Source organism: Lampris incognitus, chromosome 9, assembly GCF_029633865.1.
Source record: "Lampris incognitus isolate fLamInc1 chromosome 9, fLamInc1.hap2, whole genome shotgun sequence".
In the NCBI taxonomy this organism is placed as follows: Eukaryota; Metazoa; Chordata; class Actinopteri; order Lampriformes; family Lampridae; genus Lampris; species Lampris incognitus.
In genome coordinates this window covers 44,147,439-44,164,345 of record NC_079219.1, presented here as the reverse complement: position 1 = coordinate 44,164,345, position 16,907 = coordinate 44,147,439, and the positions used below count along the sequence as shown (strand labels likewise).

The 16,907-nt window shown below is 44.4% G+C and overlaps 1 protein-coding gene across 5 annotated transcripts in view; it reads right to left on the bottom strand.

The window, feature by feature from the left end:
• Positions 1-418: 418 nt before the first annotated feature.
• Positions 419-16,907, bottom strand: part of rbfa (ribosome binding factor A) — a 207,214-nt gene continuing 190,725 nt past the window's right edge. For 3 of the 5 annotated variants that reach the window (XM_056285982.1, XM_056285983.1, XM_056285981.1), the window contains exons 7-9: positions 8,823-8,887; positions 2,468-2,621; positions 419-2,132 (exon numbers count right to left, since the gene is read on the bottom strand). In XM_056285982.1, coding sequence (XP_056141957.1) covers positions 1,902-2,132; positions 2,468-2,621; positions 8,823-8,887 — 450 coding nt within the window. In that variant the 3' untranslated portion in view covers positions 419-1,901. Of the gene's footprint in view, positions 2,133-2,467; positions 2,622-8,507; positions 8,627-8,822; positions 8,888-16,907 lie in introns of those variants that run through there. The other 2 variants (XM_056285984.1, XM_056285986.1) reach the window with 2 other exon arrangements.

The window sequence follows — 16,907 nt, the reverse complement described above, 5'->3', positions numbered from 1 at the left end:
CCTTAATGTGAGACAAGATGGAAGTCTGGACTAAAGAGGAGCCCAACTAAATATGATAGTGAACATCTAAAACAGTGCATTCGCATACTGAGTTGTGCATGGAGAAAGAGTGGACTCTTAACAACTACATGAAGGCTTAGCAAACAATAAACATCTCATTGCTTAGATGAGATATTTAGCAATGAGATGCACTTGAGCTTCCTTCCAAAAGTGGCAATCATCAAAGTAACAGCATGCACGCACAAGAAATTACCTCAGAACACAATGGAAATGCTAAAACTGATGAAGCTGCTAAAGAAGCCGCTCTACAGAGAAAACTCCTGGCCCTGTTAACAAAGACGAAGAAGTGGAGCCCAGAGATAACTGGATCCCACAAGACTATGAAAATGAAAGCAAAGTGGAACTTGAGAAGTGTGTCCTTATGACCTATTCTGATATTTTCATTTATTTATCAGTTGATTGCGTATTATGGTCTATAAATACAAGGAACATAGAAAGGGTAAAAATTAATGCTATGGTCATTCTAGTACTTATGGAACGCTGGCTGTTCAACAGTTAAAACAACTATCAGATCATATCACAGTCATATCACAGCATGGGAGTGCTGATGCAAGGGCATAGAACCGTTTGATCAAAATCAAAAATTGTGCATTAATATAGTCTCAACAATGTTTTTTAAATTAAGACATAATATAAACTATTTTTTAGTATCCTCAGTAACTTGTCCAAACAGTTTAGTAACTCCGGATGGGGATGAGTGGCGCTACCTCTGTGAGACTTATGAGCTGCTTTGTTCCATCTGCAGTCAAATTATTTTCTTTCTTTTCTGATTTTCCCCTTTTTCTCCGAATTTAGTGGCCAATCGATCCCCATTTTTGTTCAAACACTCGTACTGCATGCGTTCGCCAACTGCATCTCTCCGGCCGGCAGTCTTGAAGGAGACACCTCGCCACTTCCGTGACAAGGCGAATCCAGGCCGAACCACTGCTTTTTCCGACACATACAGAGACACATTCATGTGACGAACACAAGCCGACTCCGCCCCCCTCCCGAAGACAGCGTTGCCAATTATTGCTAATTCACCGATTCCGGCCATAGTCGGATCTGACGAGACCGATGCGCGAACCCCGGTCCCCAGTGGGCAACTGCATCGACACAAAGGCGATGCTTAGACCTCTACACTACCGCGGAACCCAGTCAAATTCTTTAATGAGAACTTGTAGTGGCCTCTAGAAAACATATATCAAACTGGTCTCTGGATTATAACTGCGCTTGGTCTTTTGTATTGTTGCTGTTTATATCAGTTAGATCTTTAGCCTGACAAGCCATGACCAGTCTATGATTGCTTTTGACTGTGTTTTTCTTTACTGCATGACGACCGTCTTTGTCTACTTGTCTGGTGGCAAATGTAGTTCCACTTCTGGGATTAATAAAGTTATCTATCTATCTATCTATCTATCTATCTATCTATCTATCTATCTATCTATCTATCTATCTATCTATCTATCTATCTATCTATCTATCTGTCTATCTGTCTGTCTGTCTGTCTGTCTGTCTGTCTGTCTGTCAGGTCAGAAATTGGTAACACAATAAAAAAAGACACCTAGCCATTCAGAGCTTCTGTAAAAAAAATGAATGGGAAAAGAAAACTACTGATCAAAATTCTTCTAAGTTTGAAAAGACCATAAACAGTATTTTTTTGATGTCACAGTCCCAAAGTAAAACCTTGATCAGTACTCAGTCTCAATCTCCAACTGCAGTCCAGTGTTATCAGCCTCTAACAGGTACTTAAAGTATATCTTCTCTTGCATGGACAAGCATATTACTAATGAAATGATAATCAAGGACAACACTGACATCAAAATCACGACTGAAGAGAAAAGGCAGATTCCCTTCGGTCACTAAACCATTTCTTTTTCTGACATCAGTTGTAGTAGCTGAGCCTCTTCTTGTTTGAAGGCTCCATCCTCCTCTGACTCCTGTCGTTCACTGTGAAACTGGGGTGTGATGTTTATATGTTGTGGCAGCAATAACTGTTTTGGGGTTACACCATCATCAAGGGACAGAGTCTTCTTTTTCCTCTTTCTGATGATCTGCTGCTTTCTGTGTTGTTCAAGGACAGCCAGTTGTTCCTTGTGAGAGATAAGACATATCGTTTAAAATAGTTTTGCTTTCAACAGCACATTCATTATTCTTCTCTTGTGTGACCAGATTCTGCTAGTCACAAAAGCATTCCAATTCTACCAGCTGCAATCATGTTTCTGTTGGAGAGACTGGACTAGTAGCAAAGCAGAAGTTATTCAGTAAAGGTTAACTTGCAGAGGAAGTCATTTAATCAGCAGTCTCTTTAAGTATTTGTTAAGCACTTGGGTCTCTAGATAAAGTGCTATATGAATGTAATCCACTATTATTATTATTAATAATAATAATAATAATAATAATAATTTTTCGTAAAGTCTAACCCTACCTGTGTAAATTCGGGGGGCATATGATGTCGCTCCCCTGTGGACAACCGCCACTCAATAATCTGCCGGTTCAACACTTCATGGTCAACGCCAAACAATGATGGGTGCACTGAACTTGAACCTGCTGCACCATCAACTGCAGGCAATGGGCTATGTCTGTCAAAGTCAAAGGCAGGCCAACACAAAAAAACAAAAAAAAACAAACAATAGAGTGAATATCATTTGAAGACAACAAATCATTTACCCGTCCATATCTTTCACTTTGAGAGTGGAATAAATCTCCTCCAATAGTTGTTGATTAAAAGAAGAAGAATTGAATATATAATGGCCTTAGTTTTATAGCTTAATACCTTTAATATTATATTTTGTGGTATTTCAATAACTATAATCAAAATCTTTTTGACATTTGGATATTCAAATATAAACAGTTTCATTTGAAGAAGAAATTGGATAGAAATTGGACACAGCATAAACATAAACAATTGTAAAATGAAATTTGCTCTACTTGGCTCTCAAACATGCTACAACCATACTAAATTTAGAGTCAAACAAATAGGATTCAAGGCGAGTTAATAACATATAAAATTCTAAGTGCTGTGTCGTGACATTTTACAGTCATCCTTGATGCTAGACAGTACTTGGATTTTAATATACACTCACTGAGCATTTGATTAGGAGCACAATGCTAATAGTGGGAAGGGCCTCTCTTTGCAAAACAGTCTCAATTCATTGTGGCATGGAGTCCACAAGTTGCTGGAAACATTCCTTTGAGATTCTGGTCAATGTTGACATGATTGCATTACATAATTTTTGCAGATCTGTCAGCTGCATCTTCATGCTGCAAATCTCCTGCTATGCCACATTCCAAAGGTGTTCAATTTGATTCAGATTTGGTGACTGGGAAGGCCACTGAAGATCACTGACCTCATTGTCATGCTCATGAAACCAGTTCGAGACAACTTTTGCTTTGCTACATGGTGGAAGTAGCCATTAGAAGATGGGTAAATTGTGACCATGAAGGGATACATATGGCCAGCAACAATACCCAAACAAGCTACGATATTCAAGCCATGATTGATTGGTATTAATAGGTCAAAAGTGTGCCAAGAAAACCTTCCCCATACCATTACACCACCGCTACCGGCCTGGACTGTTGACACAATGCAGGTTGGCTCCATAGGTCCATGCTGTTGGCGCCAAATTCTGACCTTACCATCAGCTTCATCAGACCCTACCATCAGATTCATCAGTGTATTTTCCAAACTATGTTTCAGCTTCCAGTCTTGGTGAGTCTGTGCCCACAGCAGCCTGAGGTTTCTGTTCCTGGCTAACAGAAGTGGAACCCGACATGCTCTTCTGTGCAGCCCAGTGGTTAGCACTTTTGCCTCACAGCAAGAAGGTTCAAAACCCATGCCATCCCAGGTCCTTTCTGTGTGGAGTTTGCATGTTTTTTATTAAAAAAAAAAACCCCCAAAACAAACTTATTCTGATTTTGATATACTTCTATGATCCCTGTAGGGAAATTACACTCTGCATTTAACCCATCCTAGCTGTGTAGCTAGGAGCAATGGGCAGCCGCTGTGCAGCACCCGAAACCCAGGATCTTCTTGCTGTGAGGTGACAGCACTATAACCACTTCGCCAACATGCTGCCCCTGTTCTCCCTGTGTCTGCATGGGCTTCTGCCAGGTGCTCCAGTTTCTTCACACCATCAAAGACATGTATGTTATTGGTTGAGAACTATAATTCTGAATAGCTAGCTGTGTCCTCTTCCTCCTCGAAATCACTGTTGACTTCAAGGCATTCTCATTGTTGGCATTTTTATTGTTGTGGATCTTGTAGTTGTTGTTGCGTTGTTGTTTCATGTGCATTGTGTCATGTGTAAATGCAAGGACAAATAAAAATTATGAATGGGAAATAAAGGAATGGAAACTAAAGGAATGGAAACTATGGCACCTTTTGAGGTAATCTAGGTCTGGCATACATATCAGACCAACTGACAGCTTTCAATGTTGAATGCAGCCTGATGTTCTCAGAATAGGAACGTCTTACTGTCTAGATCGAAATTAATGAGTAGAGGTGATCAGGCAATTAAGACTAAGATTAAATTAAATAATTAATCAATTAAGAGCCCCTTAACTTGGAATGCTGATCAGTTCAGTCTGAACAGTCCAGGCTAGTAAATTCTGTGTAATCCTCTGAACTCACTCTTAAAAACACATTTTTATAGACTGATATTTTTGCAAGCCTATTTTCCATCCATCCATTCCATCCAAACTGCTTATCCTGCTCTCAGAGTTGTGAGGATGCTGGAGCCTATCCCAGCAGTCATTGGGCGGCAGGCGGGGAGCCCCCCTAACAGGCCGCCAGGCCATCACAAGGCAAGCCTATTTTGATATTTTATTTTAGCTTATTCCTCAAGCACTGTTATGTCCACTGCTTCTTATTCCTGTTCCCTGCTTCTTATTCCATTACTTGGTATTCCCACAGACCCAACACACGTGGACCTACCACACGTATGGTGGGTCCACGTGAGCATTGGTGAAGGGTGCAATGCAAGCCGGGCAGCAGACAAGGCGGGGACCGGGGCGTACCAACCTCCAGCATCACAAAGCGGTCCTCAGGACGTGGAATGTCACCTCTCGGGCAGTGAAGGAGCCTGAGTTGGTGCGAGAGGTGGAGCGGTACCAAGTAGATATAGTTGGGCTCACCTCCACACATAGGCTCTGGTACCAAGTTCCCAGAGAGGGGCTGCACTCATTACTTTTCTGGAGTTGGCCAAGGTGACAGGCGGCGGGTGGGTCCGGGGATACTCACAAGTCCCCAGTTGAGCACCGCCATGTTGGAGTTCTCCCTAGGGAATGAGAGGGTCGACTCTATATGACTGCAAATCACTAGGGGGAAGGCTCTGACTGTTGTGTGTGCTTATGCACCGAATAGCAGTTTGGCGTATCAGGCCTCCTTGGAGTCTCTGGGTAGTGTCCTGGATAGGGCTCCGCCTTGGGACTCTATAGTTCTGCTGGGGGACTTCAAGGCTCACGTGGGCAATGATGGAGAAACCTGGAGGGGCGTGGTTGGGAGGAACGACCTCCCCAATCTGAACCCAAGTGGTGCCTTGTTATTGGACTTCTGTGTGAGTTATGGATTGGCCATAACAAACACCATGTTTGAACATAAGGTAGTTCATAAGTGTACTTGGTACCAGAACACCTTAGGCCGAAGATTGATGATAGACTTTGTGGTTGTATCATCAGATCTGCGGCCGTATGTTTTGGACACTCAGGTGAAGAGAGGAGCAGAGCTGTCAACTGATCCCCACCTGGTGGTAAGTTGGCTCAGATGGCGGGGAAGGCTGCCAGACAGAGCTGGCAAACCCAAACGTGTAGTGAGGGTGAACTGGGAATGTCTGGGGGAGGCCCCTATCCATGAGGTCTTCAACTCCCACCTCCGGAAGAAGTTCTCGTGTATCCCGAGGGAGGCTGGAGACATGAAGTCTGAGTGGGCTATGTTCAAAGCCTCTATTACAGATGCGGCAGGCAAGAGCTGTGGTCATAAGGTCATCGTAGCCTGTTGAGGCGGCAACATAAGAACCCGCTGGTGGACACCGGCGTTGTGAGGGAAGCCCTCAGGCTGAAGAAGGAGGCCTTAAGGCTTGGTTGGCCCAGGGGTCTCCTGAAGCATCAAACAGGTACCGGGAGTCCAGAAGGGCTGATGCTTCAGCAGTCACGGAGGCAAAAACTCGGGTGTGGGAGGAGTTCAGCGAGGCTATGGAGGAGGAGTTTCGACTGGCCTCAAGGACATTCTGGCAAACCATCCGGCGACTCAGGAAGGGGAAGCCGGGCTTGACTCAGACTGTGTTATGCCGGGGAGGGGAACTGTTGACCTGGACAAGGGATGTTGTCGAGTTGTGGAAAGAACACATTGAGGAGTTCCTGAACCCGGCTAACACGTCCTCAGTGGAGGAGGTAGACTCTGAAGACTAAGGGGAAGCCCCACCTATATCCCTGGCAGAGGTCTCTGAGATAGTTAAAAAGCTCTTCGGTGGCAAGGCGCCGGGTGTGGATGAGATTCCCCCTTAGATGCTTAAGACTCTGCCCATTGTTGGGCTGTCTTGGTTGACATGCCTCTCCAGTGTCACGTGGAGGTCAGGAACAGTACCCGTGGAGAGGCAGACTGGGGTGGTGGTTCTCATATTTAAAAGGGGGGACAGGAGGGTGTGGTCCAATTATTGGGGCATCACATGGCTCAGCTTCACTGGGAAATTCTACTCTAGGGTGCTGGAAAGGAGGCTCTGACCGACTGTCGAACCTGAGATCCAGAAGGAACAATGTGGATTCCGTCCTGGACGTGGAACAATGGACCAATTCTTTACCCTTGTGGAAGTGCTGAGGGAGGCATGGGAGTTTGACCAGCGAGTCTACATGTGTTTTGTGGACTAGGAGAAGGCGTACGCCTATGTAAGGCGGGGCACTCTGTGGGGGGTACTGCGGGAGTATGGGGTACCAGGGCAGTTGCTACAAGCCATCCGGTCCTTGTATAACCAAAGTGAGAGCTGTGTTCGTATTCTCGGCTCAAAGTCAAACACGTTTTCGGTGGGTGTCGGACTCCGTCAAGGTTGTCCCTTGTCTCTGATTCTGTTGGTGATATTCATGGACAGGATCTCAAGGCGCAGTTAAGGTGAGGAGCGTGTCCGTTTTGGGAACCTCAGAATTGCATCCCTGCTCTTCACAGATGATGTGGTTTTTCTGACTTCATCACAACGCAACCTCCAGTGTGCACTGGGGCGGTTTGCAGTTGAGTGTAAAATGGCTGGGATGAGAGTCAGCACCTCCAAGTCTGAGGCCATGGTTCTCTACCGGAAAATGGTGGTTTGCTCCCTCCGAATTGGGGCTGAGTTGTTGCCTCAAGTGAAGGAGTGCAAGTATCTTGGGGTCTTGTTCCCGAGTGAGGGTAGGATGGAGCGGGAGATCGATAGGCGGATTGGTGCAGCATCAGCAGTAATGTGGACATTGTACCGGGCCGTTGTGGTGAAGAAGGAGCAGAGCCGGAAGGCAAAGCTCTCAATTTACCAGTCAATCTTTATTCCAACTCTCACCTATGATCATGAGCTTTGGGTAGTGACCGAAAGGGTCGCGGACACAAGCGGCTGAAATGAGTTTCCGCCGTAGGGTGTCTGGGCTCAGCCTTAGAGATAGGGCGAGGAGCTCGGACATCCCGAGGGAGCTCGGAGTAGAGCCGCTGCTCCTTCGTGTCGAAAGGAGCCAGTTGAGGTGTTTCGGGCATCTGATTAGGATGCCTCCTGGGTGCTTTCCTTTGGAGGTTTACCGGGCACAGCCAACTGGGAGGAGACCCCGGGATAGACCCAGACCTCGCTGGAGGGACTACATGTCCAATCTGGACCAGGAACGCCTTGGGATCCCCAAGGAAGAGCTGGAGGGCGTTGCAGGGGAGAGCAACGTCTGGAGTGCCCTACTTAACTTGCTGCCACTGCGACCCTACCCCGGAGAAGTGGCTGAACATGAATGAATGAATGAATGAATGCTTTTTATTCCCATCTTATTTGCTTATTTATTTTATTAATTTATCTTATTTCCTATCTTATCTTATTAGTAAAACAAAATCCACTATTTTCCATTAATTTTTGTGTCTTGTAAAACACTTTGCAACAGTAGCTTTGAAAAGTGGTCAATGACATAATATTCACTGTATTGTTATTAACAGATGGCCCTCTTTCTAACTATGTCTTTATCCTTTTGTTTTCTTGTGTTTTGGTCAGCTGAAAATGAAAAAGTTTGGTCGTTTTAATTTTTCCCCCTTCAAATTCAGTGTCTTTGTTTCCTTAAATAATTCCATGTGGTAAAGCAGCATTATCCAGATCTTTTTTTGCAACGTTGTGTATAATGACAAATGACTTGATGTTTATGAAACAAAGTCTGAATTAGTTCAGGCAGAATGTAGTGGAATGTAGTGAACCCTTGTTCAGTCAGTCAACCAATCAGGTGCACTTTATTTACACCATGCCATAATCCTGTTGATTCTGCTGCTGCTTGTTGTCTGTGCATATTGCCCCTTCCTATGCATATTCTTTTGCTCCCAGCACCTCCCCAGCATCCTCCTGCAAGCTCTGTTTCTCATGGTTTCCTGATCATTTGTACTGGACACCTGAGCCCTCAAGGAATGAGAGAATTAGAGCCCTGACACGCAATCATATATATGCTGCACTTTAATAGAATTACTTTAATTCAAACACAGGTTGTCTGACAGAATTAGTAAAAACTACACTGGCATTTTAAACCTTAGCACAGATACCTGCCAGACTATATGACCAACTATTAGATAATGATATCAGTAGCTTTACCTGTCATCAGGAAATATTTCTGGAAGATCAGGGCCAGTGTCAGCAAGCAGTAGCAATCTGTCCACCTAAAACATTAAACATAATACAATGCATAATACAACATAATACAATAATGGAACAGAACTGAACAGAGCAGAATTGGCTATCATGCAGAGACAGTCCATCTTATTTATGGAATAAAAAAGAGTAAAATAGAGTAAAGAGGACAAAACATAATAAAATGAAGAACAAGTCACTAGAAATCAAAAAGTTGAATCAGTTAATTTGGAAACAAAGTTTATTGAAAGAAGCATTTCATCACTGATACAAGTGACCCCTTAAGTCTCAACTGACTGCAGGTATCTCTATGCTTACTATATACAGCACGTCGCATAACGACTGAAACCAAGTTAGTTTGACATGCAAATTGGCATGAACATTAACTGGAGTTACAATGGCGATGTGTACTGTTCACAGAGGACTGGGGAATAGTTGCAATCACAGCATTGTGTATTTGACTCTTGCAACATTCTCGAGTCTACATGATGCTTACCTCCTTAAAGGGTGATTTTGAAGACCAGTGACCAATACAAATTTAGTTTAACGTATTCACTTGAGTATTTTTGAAAATATTTTCTGTCAACTGCCCTGGTAATGTTTATTGTCTGTAGGTAATTTTCAAATATACTGCTCAAAAAAATAAAGGGAACACCTAAAAACACAATATAGACCTCGAAGAATGAAATATTTCAGCTGAAAATCTTTATTTATTAGACAGAGGAATGTGTTTAGAGCAAAATAACCTAAGAATGATCAATGGAAATCAAAATCATAAGCCCATTAAGGTCTGGATTCAGAATCATACTCAAAATCAAAGTGGAAAATGAGGACATAGGCTGATCCAACTTCTGTGGAAATTCTTCAAGATGATTCAAAATGAGGCTCAGTAGTGTGTGTGGCCTCCACGTGCCTGTATGCACTCCCTACAACGTCTGGGCATGCTCCTGATGAGACGACGGATGGTCTCCTGAGGGATCTCCTCCCAGACCTGGATCAGGGCATCGGTCAACTCCTGGACAGTCTGTGGTGCGACATCGCGTTGGCGGATGGTACGAGACATGATGTCCCAGAGGTGCTCGATTGGATTCAGGTCTGGGGAACGTGCAGGCCAGTCCATAGCATCAATGCCCTTGACATACAGGAACTGCTGACACACTCTGGCCACATGAGGACGAGCATTGTCATGCATGAGCAGGAACCCAGAGCACACTGCACCAGCATATGTTCTGACAATGGGTCTGAGGATCTCATCCCGGTACCTAATGGCAGTCATGGTACCTCTGGCTAGCACGTAGAGGTCTGTGCGGCCCTCCAAGGATATGCCTCCCCAGACCATCACTGACCCACCGCCAAACCGGTCATGCTGGAGGATGTTGCAGGCAGCAGAACGTTCTCCACAGCGTCTCCAGACTCTCTCACGTCTGTCACATGTGTTCAGTGTGAACCTGCTCTCATCTGTGAAGAGCACAGGGCGCCAATGGCGAATCTGCCAACCAAGATGTTCTCTGGCAAAGGTCAATCGGGCTGCACGGTGTTGGGCTCATGCATTCTGTTTCTCACTGTTTGAGCAGAAACCTGCACATTAGTGGCCTGTTGAAGGTCGTTTTGTAGGGCTCCGGCAGTGCTCCTCCTGTTCCTCCTTGCACAAAGGACCAGATAGCGGTCCTGCTGCGGGGTTGTTGTCCTCCTGCGGCCCCCTCCACGTCTCCTGGTGTACTGGCCTGTCTCCTGGTACCTCCTCCATGCTCTGGACACTGTGCTGGGAGACACATCAAATCTTCTTGCCACAACACGCATTGATGTGCCATCCTGGATGAGCTGCACTACCTGAGCAACTTCTGTAGGTTGCAGATACCGCCTCATGCCACCTCTAGTGGTGAGGGCACTAGCAAAATGAAAAACTAACCAAAGATCGGCCAGAAAAGATGAGGGCAGGCAAATGGTATGTGGCCACCACCTGCAAATCTATTCCTTTTATAGGGGTTGTCTTGCAAATTGATTCGACAATTTATCAACAGGTGAAATTGATTCACAAATCAGTGTTGCTTCCTAACTGGACAGGTTGATATCTCAAAAGTGTGATTGACTTGGAGCTACATTGCATTGCTTATGTGTTCCCTTTATTTTTTTGAGCAGTGTAGTTTAAAATGTGACAATCAAGCAAAGAAACTCAGGGTGTAGAAGCCACTGCAGAACAAGCAGCAGTTAAAGTAGACAGATGAGTCTAATGTTGTACAACAAGTAATGCAGTCTGCAGGGTCTCGTCGAGGTGAAAGAGCCTGAACATTAACAGAAAAGGGAAGAGAATCTCTGAAAGGGCTACTACTTCGCTTTGACAGCATTTATGAAGACTGTGAAGTTCTGACTAAGGTAACTAAAAAATCTGTAATAAAACAGGATCCAAGTAATATTCTACAAGAACACGTTAGCAGTATTCAAAGGGAATTATCTGAGCTGAGTAGTGTTTATGACGAATATCAAAGGATTGACAGCCCAGATACCGAAGGACTGACAGCCCAGATCATGAAATGTGCTGCAAGTTGGACAAATGTACATCAGTCACCAAGATTGTAGCACAGAATGCTCAGTCTAAAATTCAAGGGACAGGGCAGGAGCTGATTTGGCCTGATGCTGGCTCTGTACTCACATCTTCAATTTCCAGTGCTTCATGTCCTGCTTCTCATTGTTCTAAGGCCAATTCCCTTCACTCTGATACATTCTCAGTCAAAAGACAAGAAGCTGCTGCCGTGTATGCATATACGCGGGCTGTATTAAAGATAATGACTAAGCAAGAGACACACCAAGAGGAGTTGCAGAGACTTGAAGCTGAGGATAAACAGATAGTCGCAAACCAAGAAGCAGCTGCAGTAAGTCGCCGTCTTCAAAGAGAAAATGATGAAATTAAATGCAAGATAAAAAGGGAGAAACAACAGGCTGCGCTCTTAAAGAAGCAGCAAGAAGGAGGGGTGGTAGGAAAAAGGTTTGTTGAAAGCTTGAAAGGAGAGCTTGAGCGTTTGGAGAAACTGAAAAAGCTGAATGCAGCCAAGGCCAAGCTTCAAGTCTATGATGGAAATGAGATTATGTATACCACCCTCAAAAGCTTGGGAAGATTCGCATTGTCTTCGATTGTTCAGCAAGGGTCAAACATAAAGCATTAAATGACCACCTTCTTACTGGGCCAGAGCCCACAAACACCTTGGTGGGAGTTCTGTGTAGATTTCGCAGGGGTCCGACTGCCATTATGTGTGATGTGGCGCGAATGTTTCATCAGTTCCATGTAAGGCCTGAAGACCAAGACTACCTGAGGTTCTTCTGGTGGGAGAACGGTGAACTAGCACCTCCGCCATCAATCTTTCAGATGGAGGTCCACCTATTTGGGGCAGCCTCCTCACCTGGCTGTGCCGATTTCGGTCTCAAACATTTAGCCACTGAGGGTCAGGATCAGTTCAGCCAAGGTACATTTAAGTTCATTCAAATAATTTTTTATGTTGATGATGGACTGGTGAGTGTAGCGTCTGATGCTGAGGCAATCCAGCTCATCAAGGAAGCGAGAGAGCTCTGCAGCACAGGCAAGCTTAGGCTACGCAAGTTCATTTCCAACAGCAAGAAGGTATTGGAATCGGTGCCAGAGGAAGAGTGCACTGACAGCGTCAAGGACTTGGACATGGCTTTGGGAGGGTCGCTTATGGAAAGAGCCCTTGGTGTTCAATGCTGCGTATCCTCTGATGACTTCCATTTTATACTTACCGTTAGAGAGCATCCGATGACCAGAAGAGGGGTGCTGTCTACAGTAGCTTTCATCTACGACCCACTGGGGTTTGTAGCACCCTTTACCCTCCGTGGAAAGCAGATCTTACAACAACTGTGTAGAGACAAGGTTGGCTGGGTTGAGCCCCTCCCAGAAGTGCTAAGAACACAGTGGTAATCAAGGCTACAAGATCTTCAACACTTGTCCAATGTACGGATTAGAAGGTGCTATATACCAGCAGTATGAGCTTCACCATTTCTCAGACGCTAGCAAGACTGGTTATGGGGAGTGCACTTACCTCAGAGCAGTTAACACCAAGGGCGATGTACATTGCTCGTTAGTCATGGGGAAGGCATGTGTTGCACCCACCAAGATAACCACAGTATCACGGCTTGAGCTGTCCGAAGCAGTGGTAGCAGCAAGGAAAAGTGTTATGCTCAGAAGTGAGCTTGAAATGGAGGGTCTTCAAGAATATTTTTGGACCGATTCAAAGGTTGTTCTCAGATATATAAACAATGATGCCAGACGATTTCATGTGTTTGTGGCGAACAGAATTCAAACAATTAAGTCCAATACAGATCCGAAGCAGTGGCACTTTACATTCCGAAGATAATCCTGCGGATCATGCGTCGAGAGGCTTAGCTGCAGATCAGCTTGTCGCTTCAAATTGGTTCACTGGCCCAGACTTTTTATGGAAAAGGGAGCTACCTACAGGAGATGTCAAGGTGGGAGAGGTCAATGACAATGATCTTGAACTTCGAAAGGCCCAGGTGATCAACACCAAAGCGAAGGAAGAAAGGACATTGTTAGACTGCCTGACAAAGTTTTCTGATTGGAAAAGAGCTGTCAAAGCTGTTGCTTGTCTTAAGTACCATGCTTAGCAAATCAAAGTTCTTAAACCTAAACTAAGTGAAGCTACAGGTCTTGAAGAAAGACAGGAAGCAGAATTTTTCATAATCAAATTGGTCCAGAGGGAAGCATTCCACAGTGAAATCAAAAGTATAAAGCAGTGTAAGGAAGTAAAATCTAAGGACAAAGCAAACAAGCTACACAATGTAAGTCCATTTTTGGATGAAAACGGTGGGCTCAGGGTTGGAGGATGTTTGACCAGATCTGTCCTTCACGCACATGTCAAGCATCCTGCTATTGTGCCAAAGGCAAGTCATGTGTCTTCTTTACTTATCAAGCACTACCATGAGAAGATGCATCACCAAGGAAGACTGTACTGTAAATGAATTGCGATCCAGTGGAATATGAGTTATGGGTTGCAGTAAGGCAGTTGCCTCGCACATCTACAAGTGCACAACATGCAGGAAGTATAGATGGAGTACACAACATCGAAAGACAGCAGATTTGCCAGAACAGAGAATGGAAATGACACCTCCATTTACATATTGTGGCATAGACTGCTTTGGACCTTTTTATGTGAAGGAAGCGAGAAGGGAACTGAAGAAGTATGGACTTCTTTTTACCTGTATGTGTTCTAGAGCCGTACATATTGAGATGCTGGATGACCTTACTACAGATGCTTTTATCAATGCATTACGTGTGTTCATTGTAATACGTGGGAATGTGAGACAGTTGAGGTGTGATCAAGGCACCAATTTTGTGGGCGCCAAGAGAGAGTTCATGAATGCAATGAAAGATCTGGATCACAAACAGTTGAATGAATATGGATGTGAGTTTATAATGAACATCCCATCATCAAGCCATATGGGAGGTGTATGGGAGAGGCACATAAGCATGATCAGAAGTGTTCTAACAGCGATCCTTGATCAATCTCACAAAAGACTTGACAGTGCCTCGCTCAGAACCTTTCTGTATGAAGTGATGGCTATTATAAACAGTAGACCTTTGACAATGGAGTACCTAAATTATCCTACAAGTCTTGAACCTCTTATGCCAAATCACATCCTCATGATGAAGTCTAGCATATTATCGCCCCTCCTGGTCAGTTTGTGAGTCAGGATTTGTACCTACACAAGAGGTGGTGCCAGGTGTAGTTTCTGGCAAATGAATTCTGGATGTGATGGAAGAAGGAGTACCTCCTTCATCTTCAGCAAAGACCAACATGGCAAAAGGAAAAGAGAAATACAAAGGTTAATGACACTGTCATCCTTAAAGAGTATAGTTCTCCATGAAATCAGTGGAAATTGGCAAGAGTAACAGAGGTGTATCCTAGCTCTGATGGAAGAGTCGGAAAGGCAAAACTATTAATTAGTGACTCAACCTTAGACAATAAGGGAAAGCGCATGTCTAAGCCAGTCTATCTTTATAGGCCTGTACAAAAGACCGTTCTACTGCTTGAAGCAGAATGAAAGCTATGTTTGATATTTTTTATAAATATAGTATCTATGGTACTGTGTGAGGTTGAAAATGAAATTGTCATGGGAAGGTTAAATTGTGGAATGAAATCACAAAAGTGTAATTTGGTGGGAGTTTAACTGCCATAAATATTCTTTATGTCATTTTTTTTATTTTGTGTATATATGCCTTAATTTATTTTTATCTTAATGTTATGAATGTTAATGACTTTGTAATGCAGAGTAGGAACTACAAATGCAATGTTGCACAGGGGCACTTTAGGGTGTTGCAATGCATTGTGCCAAGACGACGTGAAGCGGGACGGTTGAAACGCTGCTGAAAGATTTGATTTTTAAGGTGTTTGTTACATTGCCCATTTGGAAATTTTATGCTAAAGAGGACTCATTCCCTCATGGTTATGTGCAGCCAGCGATGTTCTTTATGTTTACGTATCATCATGTATTTGATTTATTCAGTCCGTGTGTTATGAATGCGTGTTTATTACCTGAGGGAGTGACAACATAGATGGCCTCTTTGACTCCCCATTCAAACCAGCGTTCCTCCCTCCCTATCAAGGATGTGCACATTCTCATCCTTGAAAGAGTGGCCACTGGCCTGTAGATGGGTGTAGACCAAAGAGTCTTGGCCAGATGCATTAGCTCTTCTGTGTTGTGCCACCCTCTTCGCCAGGATCTGTTCAGTTTCCTTGATGTACAAATCATGGCAATCCTCACGGCACTTTGCAGTGTACGCAACATAGCTCTGTTTTGCCGGGGGACCCAATCCTTGTGGTGGAACAATTTCTGGCAAAGCGTGTTTTGGGGTTTGAAAGCAACCGAGATGCGAAGTTTGGAAAATAGGCATCTCAACTGTTCTGCCATGCCCACCACATACAGAATCACCTCTGATTTACCCTTAGGCAACTGTTGTCCTTCTCCTCTCTATGACTGGCTGGTACACTGTTTGGGCGTCTTCCTGGCTTTGACAAATGTCCAGTTAGGACAACCACACTTAACCAGGGCCTGTTTAATTTGGGATTTCTCCCCTTCCCCGGCTGCTGTGTGAGTGGGGATGTTGTCAGCTCCGTCGTTCAGCATCCTGGTTACTCCTTCTTTGTGCTCCAGTGGATGATGAGAGTCAAACCTTAAGTACCAATCTGTATGTGTCGGCTTACAGTAAACATCAACAATCAAATATCTCCCATCACCTATGTCAATTTTAGTCTAAGAAGACTAACCTGTGATTTTTCACATCCTCCCTGGTGAACTCGATGTGGTTGTCCACAGAGTTAATGTGGTCGGTGAAATGTGGTACGTCCTGAGATTTAATTTTAACCCAGGTGTCGTCCACAAAAATCTGAACCAATGGCTAGGTGGTGGACACCAGAGCCCTCTTTTCCACTTCCTCCCAATACAAGTTGGCTACTAGAGGTGAGACTTGGGAACCCATAGCACACCCATAGCTCTGCCTATAGTACTGCCCCATGTATGTAAAGTACGTAAACTGAAGACAGCTTCAGGAACAGACCCTCTTTGGTAGTCCATCGAAACGATGATGACTGTGATGCAGTTTAAGCTCGGCAAGCACGCTTGTGGACCATTAGGCCTACATTAGTGACAATATCATCCATATTTGTCACAGACGAATGTTGTTTGAGTTGGTCTGTCATGTCTTGCATGCTGGGCCTTATCATAGGCTTCTTGTCTCTTTTGTTCAACAGCTGTTCTCGATTGCCTTACTGTGGAGCACCATCTCTGTCTGTCCAGGGGCACTATCTTCCAGCTGGAGTCATCTATGCCGTAGATCTTCATGTGGCGCTTGAGCACACCTTTGAGGCATAGCTTCTGACCTCCCTGCTTCCTTTTTCCCTGGCATAGCTCCCCATTGAAAACCTCTTTTGGTAGGTGGTTGTATGGCATTCTTCTCACATGGCCGGCTCATCTGAGCTGGGAGGCTGTTATTAGGGCTTCAACACTAACAGTACCAGCATATCT